The 21,504-nt window shown below is 48.5% G+C and overlaps 1 protein-coding gene and 2 pseudogenes across 1 annotated transcript; 1 reads left to right on the top strand and 2 right to left on the bottom strand.

Annotated features, from left to right (window-relative positions):
• The first annotated feature begins 349 nt into the window (after positions 1 to 349).
• LOC129082564 (endothelial zinc finger protein induced by tumor necrosis factor alpha-like) lies at positions 350 to 12,275 on the top strand. The gene is made up of 4 exons (XM_054588270.1): positions 350 to 409; positions 2,666 to 2,734; positions 5,937 to 6,063; positions 8,362 to 12,275. The coding sequence occupies exons 2-4, from the start codon at positions 2,687 to 2,689 to the stop codon at positions 9,996 to 9,998; spliced, it is 1,812 nt and encodes a 603-aa protein (XP_054444245.1). The 5' UTR covers positions 350 to 409; positions 2,666 to 2,686; the 3' UTR covers positions 9,999 to 12,275.
• A 1,094-nt stretch (positions 12,276 to 13,369) lies between these two features.
• LOC129082435 (60S ribosomal protein L32-like) lies at positions 13,370 to 14,538 on the bottom strand (annotated as a pseudogene).
• Positions 14,539 to 20,201: 5,663 nt separating this feature from the next.
• On the bottom strand, positions 20,202 to 21,455 carry LOC129082434 (cysteine protease ATG4A-like; annotated as a pseudogene).
• Positions 21,456 to 21,504: the final 49 nt, after the last annotated feature.

Genomic DNA, 21,504 nt, shown 5'->3' with positions numbered 1-21,504 from the left:
AAGGGGCTACCGCGTCTTTTTCCGCCTCCACCCACGCCGCGCCTTTTCTGCAAGTCCCTTTCCTCCCCCGCCCGGGCCCCTACTTCGTCCGCCCAATCCGTTCCCGCGGGGACCCTGTCCTGCTTCCTCCTCCGCCTCCCACTTCCGGCACCCCTGCACGTCTTGACCCCTAATCCCCCAAAGACCCGGCCTTCTTGACGCTGGTGCTGAGCGGGAGCATTTGAGACGAGCAGCGTCACGCCAGCCTCTCAGGCTGCCAGCTAGTCAGCTGGGCTCACTCGACGGGAGGCGGGAGAGGAGGAAACGGCGGCGCGCGGGGTTGTGGGAAGTGTAGTCAGCCGGTCTGCGCAGGCGCAGTGTGATCGAGAGTCCAAGCGGACGCAGGTCACTTTCCTGAGGTAGCCGCGTGGTAAGTCCTGCTGCGGATCGGGCAGGGGTGGGAATAGAGAGTTTGCGGCGGTGGGGAAGGGGCATGAGGGTTCGGGAGAGTGTGCGGATGGAATGGGGATGTGCGGTGAAGGTGATGCCTGTGGCTGTGTGAGAGTGTCTGCGTTTGTCACCGCCTGTGTCTGGGTGGCCTCCTGTGTCTCCCCTTTGCTTGTGTGTGTGTGTCGGCTGCTTGTCTCGGCCTCTCCGGGGTCCCTCTGTGTCCACGTCCGTGTGCGCGTCTGCCTTTGTTTCCGTCCGCGGCGTCTCAGCGTGAGGGCGCCGTCCAGGGGTCCCCCTGCGTCTCGTCTCTTCCTCGGCGCCGGCCTGTGTGTCAGGTGTGAGTGTGTCTGTGCGCGTGGGTCTGCGCCTCTCCTGTCCCATCCTCCCCCTGTCTGTGCGCCCCTGCGCCTCTCTCTGTGGGTGCGGCTGACGTGTGTGAGGGTGCGACGGGGGTGCCCTCCCGGGAGCGCGGGGAAGACGCCCTCCTGCACAGGCGGACCTGGCGGCGCTGCCTGCCCGCGGGCCCCACAGCCCGTCTCCTTCCTGCCCTCAGAGGCTCCCCGGCCCCCGGGAGGGCAGGGCGTGTGTGGTCGCCAGGTGCGGGGCTGAGGAAGAGGGTCAGAGGCCCTGACCCGATGGTGTCCGGGGTGGGTTCGTTCAGGGAGGGTGTGTTGGGTGCCCAGGGTGTCGTTCTGGGCATTTCATAGGCCTCCCAGTTAAGTCTGAGGCAGGGACCCTCACCATCCCCATTTTGCAGTTGGGGAAACTGAGGCTCAGAGATTTTAAGTGAAATCCCAAGTCGACATCCGCGTATCAGACCCTCCCACCCTAACCACCCCACAGGGGGAAACCCTTGTGTCCCTTTAGAAACAAGGGACAGAAGGAAATGCCAGAAAGCTTGGACAGAGGGGGAGTGGGAGCAGGAGCAGCTGCCACCCCTGGCTCTGCAGCCACAGACCTGAGGCCACACTGGGTTCAGCGGTCACCTGTGCACATGCCACTTACAGGACCATTGTGATTTCTTGGTCTCCTTTTAAATAAAGTAAAAATTAGAGTTGGGATTGTGTTGCTGTGAGGAGAAAAATATTTCAGGCTGGATTAGATTCGTGTGTCCTCATACAATATTAAGAGATGTGATGGTATTTTCAAGGGCGCCAACAGGTGTCAGGGGCCCTGGGCCCACTGTGCCTCCGGAGTAAGTCAGTTCTGGGCACTTCCTTGTCTTTTAACAGGAGCCAGTGTTGTTCCCCTCGTGGTGCAGGGTTAGGAGTGAGAAACCGCAAGTCCAGGAAAAATACATTTGTACAGATTAGACTCTGTTTAAGAGATCTTGAAGTCGCTGCACTCAGGGGCATAACATAACTCCGGCTTCTGGGAGGCAGCCTGGGATTTCAGACCCGAACCCAGCATCTATCTGTATATCCAGGGTTGGTGGGGTTGGTTGGTTGGTTGGCTTGTGTTTGTTTTTAGGAACAGTACTACAGTAAACATCATTAATGTGCACAGATTTTAGGGAGAGAGGGAGAGAGAGAGAAACAGTGATCAGTTGCCTCCCACTCATACCCCAGCCTGGGATCAGGTGATGAAACCCAAAACCTAGGCCCAGGCCATGACCAGGGATTGACCCCAAGCTTTTGTGTTCAGGAGGACACTCCCACGAGTGGAGTCCCGCAGTTCTAGGGTCCATATATGTGTCTGATCTGTGAGCTTCACAGTCATCCCAGGAGATCTGGAGGAGGCCTGGAGGGCAGTTACCCTGCAGGGGTGACTTCTGCGGCCCGGAGCAGCAGTCAGACCCAGGGCGGGGGCAGAGGGCCCTGTTTTCCTGCCAGGCTGTGGGACTGGCTGTGTGCGCATTCCTGTGTGTTGGGAGAGTGTCAGTTTGTGGTTGTGATACGTGCAGCAAGCACATGGACCCTGCATACTGGACCCCATCATAATCCCAGCCTCATGTTCTTGGGCGCACAGCTTCTCCTTTTGGGCCTCAGTTTCCTCGTCTGTGAAATGGGGTGAGTGAACATAGCCTCTAAACTGTAGCATGTCAGGAGGATTAAATCAGGCCTGTTTGTGGAGTGCCTTAAATGCCATAGGCCCCCAGCACGCGTTCACTATGAACATGTGTGCCTGTCCCTGTCTGCCTGTCTTCTAGTGGGTGTGTGTCTGTCCTGCCTGCACTGTGCTTCAGGCTTCGACCTCATCTCTCACTGGGCCTTTCTCTTTCTCTCCCTCCACACAGTCTGCCCATCCCCTGGTCACCATGGGCACCGGAAGGATGGCCACCGAGCCGATGACCATGAAGGCCCTGGTGAGTCATGTCACCCTCTCACACCTCCTTCCTTAGGGTCAAGCATCTGGGCAGAGATGACCCTCTGTCCCCCAAACTCCCTCAGGGCCCCGGCCCCTGACACATTCTCCAGGGACTGTCCACCCTGAGTTGGGAGAGTACTGTCCTGACACTGGCGTATTCCTACCACAGGGGACAGGATGGCTCAGGAGTGACCTGTCTTGCCCTGGACACCAGCTCTCAGGAGACACCAGTGGTCACTGGGAAGAAGTGGCAGCTTAAACACATTTGATGAAGTGTGACTGAGGCCCCTGGCAGCACATGCTGGACGAGGCACTTTTGGAAGTGGGCGGGGGCCCTGAATGCCCAGGGGACAGGAGGAGGATGGACGGAGGACGCCTGAAGTGAGGGACCGTGAAAGTCCCTGGCTATGGCTGCGATGATGTTTTAACAGTGTTTTAGTGGGTGGCTATTGGTAGTATATTTCTCTAAATTTCCTTCATTGGAAGAAATACTTTATGATAAAAACATACAGATGTAGCTCATTTGGTTAGAGGATCATCTTGGTATGCCAAGGTTGGGGGTTCGATTGCTGGTTGGGGCACACGTGAGAAGCAATGAATTCAACAGTATGCGCACATCTCTTTCACTTGCACCTTCTCTCAAATCGATTTTTTGTGTATATATATATATAGTGTATAGTGTCCGGGGGTAAATCTTTCCTTTTTTTTTTAATCATCACCAGAGGATGTTCACTGAGTTGTAGGGAAAGTAGAAGAGAGAAAATAACAGATGTGAGAAAGAAACATCGATTGGTTGCCTCCCGTCCACACCCCAATCCCAGATCAAATCCAAACTCTTATGGTGTACAGGACAACACTCCAACCAGTTGAGCCACCCAGCCAGGGCTGGGCATATATATTTGCCCTGCATTTTGTATGATTTTCTTTTTATTTTTTTTTTAATTATGGAGGGTGGAGCAACTATGTCAATATTTGTATTTATTTTTTTAGAGAGAGGGGAAGGGAGGGAGAAATAAAGGGAGAGAAACATCAAAGTGTGGTTGCCTCTCACACACCGCCAAATGGGGACACTACTTGCAACCCAGGCCTGTGCGCTGACTAGGAATGAAACTGGTGACCATTTGGTTCACTGACAGGCACTCAGTCCACTGAGCCACACCAGCCAGGGCAGATTTTATTTCTTTTTAGAAGAAGGGAATAGAGGGATAAAAAAAAAAGAGAGAGAAAAGAAACATCAATGTGTGAGAGAAACGTTAATTGGTTGCCTCCCATATGCGCCCGAATCAGGAACTGCACTGTCATCCTCTGGTCGTACAGACATCCCTCCAACCATCTGAGTCACCCGGCCAGGACTGACATTTCTTAACAGTGGAATCGCACAATGTGGTTTTTGTTTCTGGCTGCTTTCACTGAGCCTCCTGTTTTTGATGTTCATCTCTGTTGTAGCAGGTGTTATTTTTCGTGGCTGTCTACTATTTCTGTTGTACTGGTAGACTCTGTGCTTATGCATTTACCTGGTGGTGTACATTTGGGTCGTTTCCACTTTTTGGTGTTAGTAATGCTGCTGTGAACATTCATGTAGAGTTTTTTGTTTGAACTTCTCATTTCTCGTGAGTGTAGGAGAGGAAATTATGGATCCTTCCATAACTGTACATTTAACTATTTAGGGAACAATGTGTTTTCAATGCGGTTGCACCATGATGTCTCCACTGTTACCTTCTTTGTGATCGTTGCCTTAGTTCTCTCCTTGAAAAATATTGTTTAGGATTTCTTTATGGTTGTCATTTCCATGTCGCTGGGATTTGGAGGTTCAATTTTTTTTAATGTGTTTTAGTGTAATTACATTTTCATTTTTCAAAAAATAGAGCCTGCCCTGGCTGTGTCGCTCAGTGGGCTGTAGCGTCATCCCATACACCAAAATGTTGCAGACTGGGTTCCCGGTCGTAGTGTGTGCATAGGCCAACAGATTGATGTCTCTCTCTCTCTCTCTCTGACACTATCTTTCTCTTGCTCTAAAATCAATAAAGATATTCTCCTGTGAGAAAGTAAAAAAAAAAAATAGAGCCTAATTTCAGTTTTTTGGAACTGGGTGATGTTTTTCTTGTGTTGAAGTGTTGTGTGCCATTAGGCAAGAATCCAAAACAGATGGAGCCTGGAATGAGTGGCCTCGATCATGTGCCCGCAGTGCACTCCGAGGGCTTTGGTGCACTTGGACGGAAGGCCCGTTTCCAGGGGAATCTCCCGTCCCTTCTGAGAGGGGCCTCTGTGTCTCACCTCCACATCCTGGCTGTTCCGCGTGGGCTCCCAGACGCCCAGCACCTTCTCAGGGTTTCAGCCTGTCCCAGCCTGGGCTTGGTGCATGGAACCAAATGGTAAAAATTTCATTCAGTGAGTTTATTGAGGTAGAAAAACTGTAAGCACAAGTTATATTTAAAAAATTAAAATGATATAACAATAAGTAGGGCAGAATGAAGTGGGGAAGTGGTGGATGAGTTTGTGGACTCGATGGTTATCTCAAAAGTTTATTCTTCCTGGGCTGACTAAAAGGTCCGTTATGTTTTTTGCATAATGTAAAACACATTTATCATTTTCACCAGTCACTTTTTTTTGCATATTTTGGTGTCTGCATCCTCAGTGCTCCATTTGCCACTTAAGCCTCAGGTCTTGACCCACCCGCCCGCAGTGGGGTCTCCCCACAAGGACTGAACCACAGACCACACCTTCCAGCTTGCCGTCCACCCTCTAGAGCTAATGCCGCTCAGACGTGTCACCCTGGTAGTCCCAGTAATGGGTCCTTTACGGGTGTTTTCATTTGACGGGTGTGAGGTGGTATCTGATTGAGATTTCAGGTTGCAGCTCTCTGATGATGGGTGACGTTGACTGTTTTTTCACATGTTTATTGGACGTGTGTGCCATCTTTGGAGAAGTGTCTATTCTCCAAAGACACTCCTTTGCCCATTATTTACGTGGATAGTTTGTCTTCCTTGTGAACAGCCCCATTGTTTATTTGTCCAAGGCCCATGCAGTGTGCTTAGGCACCGAGGACACTGAGGGGTCAGGCCCTTCAGAGCTCCGCACCTTGTTGACACCACAGCAGATGCATCCCGTGTGCCTTCCTGATCCTCCCGGCCCTGCTGGCCGCGTCTCCTGACCTCCGTGAGGAGGGCCCTGTGGTGAGTGGTGTGCGCTTCCTGTTACAGGGGTCAGTGGCGTTCAGGGATGTGATTGTGGACTTCACCCCGGAGGAGTGGCAGCAGCTGAAGCCTGCGCAGAAGGACCTGTACAGGGACGTGATGATGGAGACCTACTGGAACCTGGTCTCGCTGGGTAAGGGGGCAGCTTTGCTGTGTTACTCTCCCCCTGTCACTTCAGGATGACACAGAAACAGAAAAGATGTACAGGTCTGACATGTAGGATCTTCATATAACTTGAAGCTGAAAATAAAGTTAATAGGTAATTGAGTGGGGAAGAGTATTTACCATATGTATATAACAATCAGAGGATTATATATATATAAATACCTCCTTGGAATAAACGAGAAAAAGACCAAATGATGATAGAGAAATGGACTAAGCTTATGGGTGTGCAATTCACAGATGTAGAAATGCATGCAGTGAAACTTTTAGAAAAGATTTTTAAACTGTACTAATGGTCAAAAAAGTACCACTTGAGTCACAGAAATAAACTCTTGCCCATGAGATACACAGAGAAGAACAAGAATAACAGCCCTGATCAGGTGTAGCTTGGTTGGTTGGAGCTTCGTTCCATACACCAAAAGGTTCTGAGTTCGATTTCCTATCAGGATATACATGTAGGTTGTGATTTGCTTTCCATCAGGGCAGGTATGGGAGGCAAGCAAGGCATATTTTCTTCTTCCTCTCTCTCCCCCTCTTCCTTCCTCCCTCTCTAAGCATATCCTCAAGTGAGGCATTAAAAAAAAAAGAAGAATAACAACATCCTGTATTGTGAGGGTGCAGGGAAAGGGAGTTTAGGAGCATGAAGTCTGAAGTTACAACAACTCACTTGGAAGACAGTCTGATGTTCCCTCCCAAATCTCAAAAGATGAAGGCGATGCCTGTGCTCCCCAGGGTACTGGGAAAGTGCTGGAGGGTTTGGTCTGGCTCTGACGTCTTCCCGCGGAGCGGACCATGGGTGGTAGAGAGCGGGGGAGGCTGCTGCGCTGGTGGTGGCGGCCGTGCATCAGTCTGGGCCAGTTCAAGCTGCTCTCCCGTGCGGCGGCAGTTGTTAGGGTCTGGATGTGGGAGGGAGTCGGGGAGTCAAGGATCGCTAGTAAATCTTTTTTTTCTCTTTTTCATTATAAAAATATTTATCTTTTTAATGGTTGAAAACATACATCATGTAAAATTAACTGTTTACCTATTTGTTTTTGACTGTTTAACTATTTTGACATGCACAGCTCCATGGCATGAAGTTCCCTCACATTATTGTTCAACCATCAGCAGCATCTATCTCCAGTTCTCTCCATCATACCCAGCTGACAGTCTGTCCCTCTGAAGACCAGCTTGCCATCCCCCTCCCTGAGCCCTGGTACCCATGTCCTGCTTTCTGTCTGTGAAATGCCTCATATGAGTGGAATCATATGGTATCAGTCATTGTGTGTCTGACTTATTTTGCTAAGTCTCTTTGATGTGCCTTTTTATTATTTGAGACCGAAGGATTCAAAATCACAAGTCTCTCATCCAGTGCGTTAGGTATGTGATACCGAGTCGGTTGCCAAATAGGCCTTGGATTATTCCTCAGCAGAGCTCAGAGAGGGGGTCTGTGTGGGGGTGTCCATTTAGCAGGTGTCAGCATGGAGAAGAGACACAAATCAGCCTCGCAATACTCAGGGGAGGGGCCTCAAACTTACAGACTGTGGGGCCAGTGGGGGCTTAAATGAGAGTAGGGGAACAGCTGCTTATCCCTCCCACTGTCTCTGTTGCCTCCTAGGAAGGAGGGCTCCCTGTGGCTGGATCTTCCCTTTTTAATGAGTTTTTAGTGTAAGATCTCAGTTTTTCATATTGGCAGGAACCCTGAGTTCTATGTGCAGAGTCTGGAACTAAGGACAGCCCTGTAGGCTGGAAACAGATATTGAGGATCCCCCGGCACAAAGCCCAAGGGGACTGGAGCAGCTGTGGTCAGCAGGGAGAGTGGAGTGTGCATAGAGGGGGAGGAGCCACCTGCAAGGCCAGGTCTCTGGGACAGCATAGTGAGGAGGAGCTTGGCTGGGGGGTGGGTACACAGAGGGCAACCAGCACATCCACAGGAGAGTCAGCTCTTCAGCTTTTCTAATAACAGTTGTCGCTTTAAGAAGCACAGCTGGCAGGCGACATGCAGGACAGGCGCAGTGAATCCTCACTGGGTGTGGGAGCCTTTGATCAGCGACTCGAAGCCCGCCTTCCTTCTCTTTCTCTTTGGGGTCTGTCTACACAGCTCTGCAAGGGGACCTTTTGTGCTCTCTGTCACCTCCCTACAACATATTGTCTCAGCTCACTGCTTGCTTTCTCCCTTGGTTCCCATGACAGGCTATGCCCTGCTCTCGGGCTCTGCCCTGTGTCTTGGGAAGGCCCTCCCTCCCAACATTTTTAACTATGTGTGTCCTCATCTGTTTCCCCCTCCCCTCAGACTTGGAGACTAGACCTGACCTGAAAGAATCGGACCCACAGGAGGACAACTGGGGAGACGGGCCATCCATTGCAGTGATTGCAGAAGGACCTATGAGGAATGGTGCCCAGGGTTGCACCTGGGAAGGAGCAGGGACACAGGGTGACTGGGTGGGACAGCCACATGGGAGCCCAGGGACCTGTCTAGGACATTTGGACATGAATCAAGGATTAGCCTCTGAATGTTGTGAATTTACAGAATTGGTGCACCAACGCTCCACGCCGGCCCCACCAAGATGGGAAGTACAGAAAGGGGAGAGGACGCACCTGTTCACCACGTGTGGGAAACTCGCAGGGACTTCAAGCCTCCATCCTGCCTCCGAACACCATGCAGGGAAGCCTTATGAGTGCCAGGACTGTGGCAAGGCCTTCACACGGAACAGGAGCCTCATTGTGCATCAGAGGACGCACACCGGGGAGAAGCCTTTCACGTGCAGGGACTGCGGCAAAGCCTTCACACGGAAGGTGTACCTCATCACACACCAGAGGACACATACTGGGGAGAAGCCATACGTATGCCAGGACTGTGGCAAGGCCTTCACCCAGAGTAGGAGTCTCATTGTACATCAGAGGACGCACACTGGGGAGAATCCATACGTATGTGGGGAATGTGGCAAGGCCTTCAGCCAGAAGGCACATGTCATACAGCACCAGAGGACGCACACCGGAGAGAAGCCATACACTTGTGCGGAGTGCGGAAAGGCCTTCAGGCAGAAGTCAAACATCATTCGGCACCAGAGAACGCACACTGGGGAGAACCTTTACACATGCAAGGACTGTGGAAAGGCCTTCAGGCTGAACAGAAAACTCATTGAGCATCAGAGGACGCACGCCTGGGTGAAGCCCTATTTCTGTAGGGACTGTGGCATGGTCTTCAGTCGGAATGATTCCCTCATCACACACCAAAGGACGCACATTGGGGAGAAGCCTTTTGTATGTGGGAACTGCGGCAAGGCCTTCAGGCAGAAAAGGAGCCTTATCGACCACCTGAGGACTCACACTGGGGAGAAGCCATATGTGTGCGGGGACTGCAGCAAGGCCTTCAGCCGGCAGGAGTGCCTCAAAGCGCACCAGAGGATACACACTGCAGAGAAGCTGTATGCCTGTGGGGAATGCGGCAAGGCCTTCAGACATAAAGGGTACCTCAAAGTGCACCAGAGGATGCACACTGGGGTGAAGCCATACGTGTGCAGTACCTGCAGCAAGGCCTTCAGCAGGAACACGAGCCTCATCATGCATCAGAGGACGCACACTGGGGAAAAACCGTATACTTGTGCGGACTGTGGAAAGGCTTTCAGCCGGAATGACCACCTCATCCTCCATCAGAGGACGCACATGGGCAAGGAGCCATACATGTACGGCCAGTGTGGCAAGGCCTTCAGGCAAAACTTCTCACTCGGCGTGCACTGGCAAATGCACACTGGGGAGAAGCCCTACGTGTGTAGACAGTGCGGCAAGGCCTTCAGGCTAAACTTCTCGCTCAGGGAGCACCTGCACCTTCACACTGGGGAGAAGCCCTACAGCTGCAGCCAGTGCGGCAAGTTCTTTAGCCTCAAATCCTATCTCAGGAAGCACCAGCGCTTGCACACTGGGGAGTAGCCCTACCAGTGCTCCATCTGCCAGAAGCACCAGAGGAGGGTGCACACGTAGCAGAGGGGCCAGAAATCTCAGAATCCGCACCCAACTGGCAGGTCTTGAGTCCATGGGTCAGTACCAGACTTGACAGTGAGGCCACAGGTAGGGGGCAAGAAAAGTCCTACCCAGATGGGTCATCGGGGGCCCTGGGGACATGCCACACCTTACTCACCTTTGCTTCCGCAGGCTCAGCAGGGCCGTGTGAAAAACAAGTCCCCCTCCAGGTCCTGTATCTGGAAGCATGGCCTGGGGCACTGTAGTTCCTGAATGAGATGGAGTAAGCTGACCTATGAGCTTGGACAACGCATTTAGTGTCTCTGGGTCTCCATCTCCTCAACAGAAAAGTGGAGGAGTGGGAGAAGAAAGGGAAGGGGTAGGTGGTCTCCATGGTAACATTGTCGCTTCCAAAAGCCATTGTCTCATTTTCTATGTCCACCAGCACATGCTGAGAATTTCTTTGCTCTGTGTGCTCGTCAGAACTGAATATGCTCAGCCTTTCTCATTGCAGCCATTCTTGCTGGCGTGCAGTCGTACCCCACTCCAGCTTGCAGCTGGTACTGAGAACCTTGCCAGTGTATTTGCCATCAGTATATTCTTTTGGTGAAGTGTCTGGTTCAAGTCTTTTGCCTTTTTTTTCAGTTGGATTGTTTGCTTTCCCGTTACTCAATTTTAAAAGTTCTTCACATATTCTTTTGTTGTCAATTTTTGCTCTAAGACCTTTATCAGGTGTGTGCTTTGCAACCGTTTCTCCCATTCTGTGGGTAGTTTTTTTCTCTTCCTTGATGGCATCATTTGGAATGCAAATGTTTTTAATGTTGATGGGGTCCAGTTCATTTATTTTGTTGTTGCTTGTGGTTTTGGAGTCATGTCTGAGGCACCGTTGCCTAACCAAAGGCCGTGAAGATTTACTCCTGTTTATTCTACAAGTTTTAGAATTTTAGCTATTTATTATTAAGGGAGACCAACATCATTTTAAACACTCTTCAGGTGCAAAAGATACAGTTATTGGTTGTTTTGTCAAAAGGAGTGTCAAAGTTGAGGGGAGGAAGCAGGAACACCCCACAGGAACCCAGCAGGCCTGCCTCAGGCCACGTGCCCCTCTCAGCCCTGCATTCCTGGCTTAGGAATGGTCAGACCGGAAGGCAGGGCCCAGGCCCTAAGCAGGAGGGATCGTGGAAGGTGCCCCCTGCAGAAACTGAGACTTGTGGATCCCCGCCCTGCAGGGCTGTTTCAGTTACAGGAGAAGAATCCTCTCTCACATCACAGACTGTCCACTACCCACCCTCTGCTGGCTGGAATTCTTGTGAAAATAAAGGGCCTTCAGTCGGACTGGGCCATTATGCAATCTATGCCTCACCTACGTCCATAGTCATGGTGTTCTTAAGGTTTCCTTATTGGGATGAAAGCAATCTATTTCCAATAATAAACATCAAACGATGTAAGGATGGTGCTCTATTAATAATAAGGTAATACAGTATTTTTTAAGGATTTTATTTATTTTTTAGAGAGTGTAAGGGAGAGAAACATCAATGTGCAGTTGCATTTTACCCACCCCCTGCTGGGTGACCCGGCCTGCAACCCAGGCATGTGCCCTACACTGGGAATTGAACCAGTGACCCTTTGGTTCATAGGCAGGCACTCAATCCACTGAGCCTCGCCAGCCAGGGCTACATAAAGCCTTTTTTAAAATATTTTATTTTTAGAGAGAGGGGAAGGGAGGATGAAAGAAGGAGAGAAACATCAATGTGTGGCTGCCTCCTGTGCATTCCCCACTCGGGACCTGGCCCTCAACCCTGGCATGTGCCCTGACTGGGAATTGAACCAGTGACCCCTTGGCTTGCAGGCCGGCACTCAGTCCATGGAGCCACACCAGTCAGGGCATCGTTTTTTAATAAATGGGTAATTAGTTACTACTTTTGTATAGGTTGCTACTCTGTTGAGATGCTTTTGTGAACGTTAGTAAATGACTGCTGAGACCCCTGATGCTGCCTGCAGTCCTGCAGCCTTTTCATCTCCTTCATATCACAAAACGGTACAAGCCGGTGATGCTTAATAGTTGGGCTGGCTCATCCTGCTAACTTAGTGAAATGGGACAGACAGACCCACGTGATCTGAAAGTGGGACACCTCTGGCGGCTCAGGTCATGAAGTATTGCACCTGTATGTCAAAGTTATGGGTTCAATCCATGATTTAGGCACAAAGAAGAAACCAGTGAATCCTTGAATGAGTGGAACAAGGAGTTGATGCCTCTCTTTCTCTCTATTTCTCTGTAATAAATAAAAATTTTAAAAAGTGAAATAGATTTTCCTTGTGGAGTGAATCTTACAGTCTTTAGTTGGTGCCACACAGTCCTGCCTTCTGGGCCACCACTGATGGCCCAGAGGAGGGAACAACAGAAACCTGGCCCATGGCAAAGTCGCCTGACAGAGTCTTAACAGGCATTCTGTGGTCATGGGTGGCACCTGGGCACATCTTGGGCTGCACCCAGTCAACAGATAGACATAATTCAGCTCACTCTCCTTAAATGTAATGTGTTATCCACATTTAAGGCATTGGAATATTTTGTATTTACAAGCATCACCTTTTATTCACTTAATCCTTAAGGAAAAAAATAGAATATGAGTTTACGCTAGCTAGTGTGGGTCAGCATATTGAGCATTGTCCTGCACACTGAACATTTGCCAGTTCCATTCCCACTCAAGGCATGTGCCTCAGTTGGGGCCAGGTCCCCAGTTGGAGGCACGGAAGAGGCAACCAAATGATGTTTCTATGACACGTTGATGCTTCTCTCCCTCTCCTTTACTCCATCTCAAATCAATAAAAGTCTTTTTTTTTAATATTTAGAGAGGGGGGAGGGAGAAAGTGAGGGAGAGAAACATTAATGTGTGGTTGCCTCTTGCGCTCCCCCTACCAGGGACCTGGCCTGCAACCCAAGCATATGCCCTGACTAGGAATTGAACCAGTGACCCTTTGATTTGCAGGCTGGCGCTCGATCCACTGAGCTATACCAGCCAGGGCTAAAATCAGTGAAATTTTTAAATAAAGATTTTAGTTATGTTTAGAGTTGAAGGGACTGAGAGTGAGGGGGAGAGCAACATCAATCTTTGGTTGCCTCTTCCACACCCCCTGCTGGGGACCTGGCCTGCAACCTAGGCACATGCCCTAGACTGGGAATTGAATGAGCCACCCTTTAGTTCATAGGCTGGTTGCTCAATCCACTGAACCACACCAGCCAGGTAGAAAATTAATGAAATTTTAGAAAAAGAATATTTGGTATGTGCCAAGAATATCCTAATGGGTGGAAACTCAGAGATTTATTATAAGAACAGTTCCCATCATCTGTGGACAGGGACAACAGTGTGGAGACACACTGCAGGAACGGTGGGAAGGGGTACAAAGGGCAAAAATTGGGACAACTGTAACAGCATAAACAAAAATGTCTAAAAAAGGAAACATACAGTCTCCGTCACCATGGAGGCCAAATCACAGAAAGCAGGGGAGATAGTATGAAAGGAAAACGATTTTTAACATAATAAATTTAATTTTTAGAGAATTTGGAATATCAAAACCCACTGGGCTAAAAACTCCTTTAGAAAAGTACGGCAGAGCCAGAGTTCAGCGGTCTAGCTGATTTAAAGGTTAAATCAGACACTGAAAGCTTCCTACCCCTTAAAGAGTTGTGGAAATTATCCTCTTAGAGGAAGGGGGATGTGGCTCAAGTGTCTTTTGCAATATTCAGCATCCAGTGGGTGTTTTATGAATGTCTGTGTGTTGAGTGATGGGGGCAGCGGTGGCTTCCCTGGTCACCAGATCTTTGGGAAGAACAAACATCCATCCATTGAGTCATCAATTCCAGAGTGGCTGAATTTTCATGCCTGGGGGTGGGGGTGATTCTTGAAGACATCGCTCCATTCCAGAATTGCATAATTCAGGGCCAACCCTAACAAAAGTGATTGGCATGTCTCTTCACCTGCTAAAGAGATACCAAAATTACAAACACAGTATACAATGTACACAATTAATTATATTAGAAAGTAAGGATTTATAAGAAAATTTTTTCAGAATTTTAAGGTTTTATTAACACAAATACAATGTGTACACAATCTGTCTTCCTTTTCTTCACTGCACAGCCGGGCATTGGGGTTGGTGGCTCTGATGGCCAGCTGGGCTGCTCTTTCCACAACGGCTTTGTGGTTCTTTGAGGAGACATGAGCAATCTCAGCACAGTATAGCTTGGTGCACATCAGCAGCACTTGAAGCTCCTTGTCCTTGTGGACCAGGAACTTTCAAAAACTACTGGGCAGCATGTGGTTTGTTGTTTTCTTGCTCCCATAACCAATGTTGGGCATTAAGATCTGCCGCTTCTGTGCACCTTCCTGTCAATACCTCTGGGTTTGCGCCAGTTCTGCTTAATTTTGGCATATTGGTTTGACTGGTGCCCAATGAACTTCTTGGTCCTCTTTTTGACAATCTTGCGTTCCGCAAAGGGTCTGAGGGCAGCCATGGTGCAGAGTAAGAGGTGGTTCCCATCTCCATAGGCAGCGCCAAGGAAGTGAGCTTAAGAAACTTGTTTTCTTACATATATTTTATTGATTATGTTATTACAGATGTCCCTTTTTTTCCTCCCCTTTATTACCTTCCACCCAGCATCTCCCCCGTCCCGCTTAGTTCATGTCCATGGGTCATGTAAGTTCTTCGGCTTCTCCATTCCCTATACTATTCTTAACATACCCCTATCTATTTTGTACTTACTATTTATGCTTCTTATTCCCCGTACCTTTTCCCCTGTTGTCCCCTCTCCACCTTCCCCGCTGATCTTCATTTCTGTGATTCTGTTCCTGTTTTAGTTGTTAGCTTAGTTTGTTTATGTTTTTGGTTTTTTAGGTTCAGTTGTTGATAGTTGAGTTTATTGTCATTTTACTGTTCAAAGTTTTTGATCTTTTTTTAGATAAGTCCCTTTAACATTTCCTATAATAAGGGTTTGGTGATGATGAACTCCTTTAACTTGACGTTACTTGGGATGCACTTAATCTGCCCTTCCATTCTAAATGATAGCTTTGCTGGATAGAGTAATCTTGGATGTAGATCCTTGCCTTTCATGACTTTGAATATGTCTTTCCAGCCCTTTCTTGCCTGCAAGGATTCTTTTGAGAAGTCAACTGGGAACTCCTTTGTAGGTAACTGTCTTCTTTTCTTGCTTTTAAGATTCTCTCCTTATCTTTAATCTTGGTAATGTAATTATGATGTGCCTTGGTGTGTGCTTCCTTGGGTCCAACTTCTTTGGGACTCTCTGAGCTTCCTGGATCTCCTGGAAGCCTATTTCCTTCACCCAGATGGGGGACGTTCTCTGTGGTGGAGTCCTCTGATTTGCCGCGGATGAAGTAACAAATCATTCCAGACACCAAGTGCTGTCAAGAAAAGGGGAAGGCGATTCTCTAGAGGAGAATGCCCTGAGCCCCTGTGCTCAACAGCTTTCATGGAGAGGGTTACAGGCGGGGGAGGGGCAGGCAGCAGGAATGTCTAGGCAATCTATCTACATCAGCAGCTTAAGCTTACAGAGAATAGATACTGTTTAAAGAAGACAATGGCAGGAACTGCTTCGGGTTAGTGTTGAGCAAACATTACGGTTCCAGGTGGGTTCTGAGTCAGGGTCCAGGAGTTTTGTAAATTTCTTTCCTAGCTTAGAGCTGGCTATTTGGTACAGGATTAACAGAGTTTGAGAGAGAAACCAAGCATGCTTCAAGGAGTGTAATTTACTTCTAAATTCTGCTTCCCCCCAGGGGGCCCTTGGAGTCAGTATTAGGCCTTGCCTACCTCCAGCATTACCAGCATTCCAGCCAAGACTTACAGGTCCTTTCCCAGGCCCCAGCTTGCGCGGGGCTGCAATTCCTGATACCACTCAAAGCGGCCCCCTACAGTTCTCCATTATTTTTAAAAGTTTTCAATTTCTTGCTCTTCCTTTTCTCTTTCTGGTACCCCTAGGATTTGGATGATGAAACGGTTAAAGTTGTCCCAGAGGTTCCTAAGTCTCTCCCCATTTTCTTGAATTCTTGTTTCTTCATTCCATTCTGGTTGAAAATGTATTTCTTCTGTTTCAAATCGTTGACTTGAGTCCCGATTTTCTTCCCTTTATTTTTGGTTCCCTGTATATTTTTCTTTATTTCACTTTGTACAGCCTTTACTTTTTCCTCCATTTTGCAACCATACTCAACCATTTCCGTAAGCATCCTGATTACCAGTGTTTTTGAACTATGCATCTGATGAATTGTCTCTCTCTTCATGGCTTAGTTCTGTTTTTTGAGCTTTGATCTGTTCTTTCATTTGGGTCATATTTCTTTGTCTCAGTGCACCTGTTACATTGGAAGGGGTGGAGACTTAGCTATTGCCAGGGTGGGGCAACACAGGTTGCTGCTTTGTGATGCTGTAGGTTGGGGAGGGGTCTGAGAAGGAACAATGCTGTTTGCTCAGCACTTGGCTGGCTTTCAGTCACTTCCCCCACTACCCACAAGCAAATTGGGCCCTTCTGATGCTGATTCCCAGGTGGGTGGGTTTGTGTATGTTCTAGGACCCTGTGGGTCTCTCCAGCAAACTCTCCTGTGAGGCTGGGAGTTTCTCCCACCACTGCAACACCCACAGGTTTTTTTTTTATAGTCAGAGGTTTTGAGGATTTCTTTTCCCACACTGGAATCTGGATTGCGTTGTCTTTGTCACTCCCTAGCTGTTCCCAGCCCAGGTTTATCCTCATGCAAATGTGGGACTGCCTGGTCTGCCAGCTGCAGCCTTGCCTTGTCCTCTCTGCCCCAGCTGCCTGTCTCCGCCCCTCTACCTGTCTGGATGAATGTTTCTTCTTTAACTCCTTGGTTGTCTGACTTCCATACAGTTCGAATTTCTGGTTGTTCTGGTTATTGCTTTTAAATTTGTTGTTGTCCTTCTTTTGGTTGTGCAAGGAGGCAAAGTGTATCTACCTATGCCTCCATCTTGGCTGGAAGTCTAGCTTAAGAAACTTTAAATTGCAAGGATTCTTGTCATTCCCCAAAATATGCCATTCAAATATTGTGATTTCAAGTGTTTATAATTCAAGTTAGTATAAATCAGCCATACTGTATTCTATTTTTAAAGCGCTTTTAAGTTACAGCATTTGTAGCTTCTTTTTTTAAAAAAAGACTTCATTTACTTTTAGAGAGAGGAGAAGGGAGGGAGAAACAGAGGGAGAGAAACATCCATCACACATCGACTGGTTGCCCTTCACAGGTCCCCCAGTTGAGGACCTGGCTGGCAACCCAGTCAAGTGCCCTGACTAGGAAGCAAACCAGCCACCTTCTGGCTGACGGGCCAGCCCTCAATCCACTGAGCCACACGAGCCAGGGTGCTATGCTGTATTCTTATAAAAACACAATAATATCCTTCTTTGAAACCACCTCCCAAAGTAAAAACTAGAACCTTGCCAATAACTCACATATCCCTACATAGCACTCCCAGAATTTTCCCCAAGGCAAGGAAACCATCATCCTGAATCCTTGCATGTTTATCTTGTTTCTCATTTTTTGGGGGTACATTTTTTCCCCACAGAAATGTGTTTGAAACCCCATGTGAATAATTTCGGTCAGGATGTAGCCAGACCCCGCCATTCTAAAAGACAAAGCTGCCTCTTAAAAATGACCGTGCAGGTTTTGCCCTCATCTGCTTTTATCCCATGCTCCCCACAGCCCAGAGAGCTTTGTTCCCAGACAGATCTATCCTTTGAAGCAGTCAGAGGTAGAGAGCTCTGTGTTCTGCCTAGAGATTTAATCAGGCGCAGCTCCAGCCAGTCTGACTCAGCAGCACAGACATGTCTCTCCATGACGCTCACCATGGCAGATTGGTCTATGGGAAAAGGGTTCAGAACCACAGACAACTGGGCTGGCCTGTCTGGACAGCTTGAACAGGTCTATCTGAAAGGGGGTTCAACCTGGCCTGGGGCTCACTTAGATGGAGCATTGTCCCATGCACCAAAAGGTTGTGGGTCACAATAGATCAATGTTTCTCACATCAATTTCTCTCTCTCCCCCTTCCTCCCTCTCATAATCAATGAGCATTTATATTTGGGTGAGATTTTAAAAAGGAAATAAGAAAAATCAGTCATTAATTACAACCTAAGGTGGCTGCAGTTTGCATTTTTATGGACACTGAGACATTCAGCAAGTGCTTTTGCACTTGTGTTGTAGGTTAGGGTGTAGGAGGGCCCCAGCTCAGAGACCTCTTTCCCGCCTCAACTCCCTTATTTTCCTCTCCTGTGACCTCCCTTGTGTGCATCAATGTCCTCATCTAAAGAGTAGCTTTGTTGCCAGGAATAAATGATTTTGTACATCTTAATGATACAGATAGCCAGGCAGGACCCCTGGGAGGAGACAAGGGCAGGAACCAGAGGGGCATCTGAGATCTACATCTTCCCTGTGCCATTGTGAGACTGTGGGAGGGGCCGAATTGCCTTGGTAACTGAGCTTCCACTTGGAATGTGAAGCATCCAATCCTGGAGGCAGATACCCTGCCCCAGGGCAAGAGGGCAGCAGAAGGAAGTACTGCACTGAATAGGCACAATTCTAGCAAGATGAAAGGATGGGGAAAAGACCTCCTACAACCTATTGGTACCTGATGGGGGTGGGACCAGGGGAAGGTGGGCACATGCACTTTAGGGGTCAGAATGGCAGCAGGGGACAGGTGCTGGAGGGAAGACTAGCCTGTCAGTCTAGCCTGGGGAGAAAAAGCAATTGGTTGTGGGTAGGCCACCCCCTCTTCAGCAAGGGAAAATCTGAAAAGTTAATAGGGCATTCAGACCACCCCATACCTGAAACTAATATAAACACAGGGAACTGAGGAGCTGCTCTCTTGCCCACCTGCTGAAGTTACTACTTGATGAGTTGTAGAACAACCTTGTGAACCTGGAAGCAGTCTTGTGGACTTTAGCCCCAGCGGTTTCCACAAGGGAGCCTGAAACAGGGCGGTGGCCAGGAGCGAGCTGAGCTGCCTGGGTGACTGCTCAGTGGCACCTGGGGTTCCCAAAAGACTGTACTTTCAATGGGAGCAGGAACTCTGCATTTTGTTATCATCTTGCTTAGGACGTTCGGATTTTTCCTTGGTTTTCTGGAGGGGATGAGCTTTGAGACAAGTCTGCTGTTCTCTCTGAACCTGCAGCATCTGAATGAAAAACTTCTTTCCTTTCTCACTGGCCTCTGCCTCTAGAACTTGCCTATTGGGGGCGAGGGGCAGAGGGACCCACATTTGGGTTCTGTAACAATAACATGCCCAGAACATGGGCTGGCAAGTAACGGAAAGGACTGATTCTTCCTTTCTGTTTATAACTTTTACTTTTTTGCACCTCTGCATACTTTAAAATATTGTGCAAGTCAGCATGCCTGTCAGGGCTCCTTGGCCAGATGCAGGATGTCTGCAGAGGGGCTACAGTATCTTTCCCTGCCTCCACCCATGCCCCACCTTTTCTACAATTTCCCTCTCCCTCCCTCCTCTCCAGCTCACTCTGCTCCCATCCCCCTCCCCATCTCCCTTCTGCTGTCTCTCCCTGTCCCCCCTCTCCCTGGAATTCCTCTTCCCCCTCCCATCCCATTCCTCCCTGGGCACCGTCAGACTCCATGGTCTTGCTCCCGCTCCTGGCTCCACTGCGCTACCTGCCCTCTTATCTCTCACTAACCCTGCCTTTCCCCGCCCCCCCACTGATGTAATCACTTTATTATTAGAACAAAAGAATAGACTGCTTCTTAGTATTTATCCCAAAAGAGGTCACACCTGACAGGGTAAGGAAGCACAGGTAATCATATGTCATCTGCTGATGCTTGAAGCAAGATTGGAACTGCCACCTTATCTTCCAGATGTCCACCTCCCCATTTCAGTAATGGCAGAGTTGCTGTGGCCATGTAAGACTAGCTGGGAAGCAAGGGATGACTAATCTTTCTGTTCCTAGATGTCATAATTGTTCTAGTTCTTTCTGGGGAAGGGTTGTTAATTGTTTTTTTCTGAGAACCAGCGATTGTCTCAGTCATAATAGATTGCTATCATGTTTGTATGCTGTTGGCATAACAGGCACTTGCTGACTAGAAAAGTTTTATGTAATGAGTTCATGTTCCTCTGGTAGCAGATCAAAGACACACTTCAAGTTAAGTTCCTACTATTCTTCTATACACTCAGAATCTCAAAATCTTCCTCCAGGTGAAACTCCTCAAGTTGTTCAGTAGAGTTAATGAATTCTGCCCCAGTGGTTGTCACCTCTGGTTTGGCTGGAGGTACAAAGGGAGTCCAGTCTGATGGATGTTTCTGAACTAATTCAAACATCCTTAAGTTTTCCTTTAGAATTTCCTTCTGAACAAGGCTACATCAGCTATCAAAAGTCTTGTCTTCTTTGCAGAAAAATCCTAGTGCCACAGAAGGATCCAAGTCCAGAATGCTCATTCGCTGTGGTGACTGCAGACAATGGAAAGTCTGGCCATCAACTGTCTCTTTCTCTTCAATGTCTACAAAGGGCTGTGTGAGGGTCCAGGAAAATGAGCTCATCACCTAAGAATCCTATGAAATAACAGGCATTATTTGTTTTTCCTTCTAATGCCCCTATAGACTGTGGCATCTAAAAACATTCTTTGAACGCATCAACATAGACAGGATTGATTTGGTTTATGCCCAGGCAGAGGGGCACAATGAGCAGCAGGGGTTTCCAGTCTGGGCAGCGGGCAGGGGTGGCCTTACTGTGTTTAGAGCATTCCAAGGGTCATGGGGGCTCTCGCTGGGTATGTCAGCACTCAAGAGAAGGATGCAATACATTTTTTTAAATCTTCTATGACCACTGTGTTATCCATTGAAACATAAACAGCCAAGGAATTCCATTAATCAAGTAAAGCAAGTTTTGTGGGGTTTTAACACCTGTGCAACTGTATTTGGTCCAAATCATTCACCAATTGACTTCCCTTCTACACGCATTTGTGCCATTTGTTGGGTAGAATAGCAACAGTCTTTTCTATCTGAGAAGCATTGCAGGACCCGCTGGTATTCTTTGGGTGGTTCTTTTTGTTTCTCCCACTTCCAGTCCCTCCCCAAGTGTCTGCAGGTAAGAGCTTGAGCCGGCACCATTGGTCCGCTGCCTAGCACACCTCCCCAGCCAGCTTCTGAGGAAGGGCCTGCTCCCCCAATTGGTGAAAATTTCCTTCTGTATGTGAACCACAGACGAGCACTTGTATAAGCCAACAGCTTAGATTTTCCAGTTGTGTAGCCTTGCCACTGAGATTCACATTCCTCATCTGTTTTAAGGAGATGTTTCCCCAAGTCCCACATCAGCTCATCTCTCTCTGGAAATTCTTCTAGGTAGTCAGTGAAAACAGTCACCTGGTTTTCACACTTGGATAAAACTGACTCCCATCTCCAGCGGTCATTCTGGGCTAACCCCGCCTTCGTGACCCCGGTGCCTCGGGGGTTTCTGGTACGGGGAACA

Source organism: Pteronotus mesoamericanus, unplaced genomic scaffold, assembly GCF_021234165.1.
Source record: "Pteronotus mesoamericanus isolate MK-2021 breed Mesoamerican mustached bat unplaced genomic scaffold, CSHL_Meso_final scaffold_128, whole genome shotgun sequence".
NCBI lineage: Eukaryota > Metazoa > Chordata > Mammalia > Chiroptera > Mormoopidae > Pteronotus > Pteronotus mesoamericanus.
This window is presented reverse-complemented; position numbering and strand designations above follow the sequence as displayed.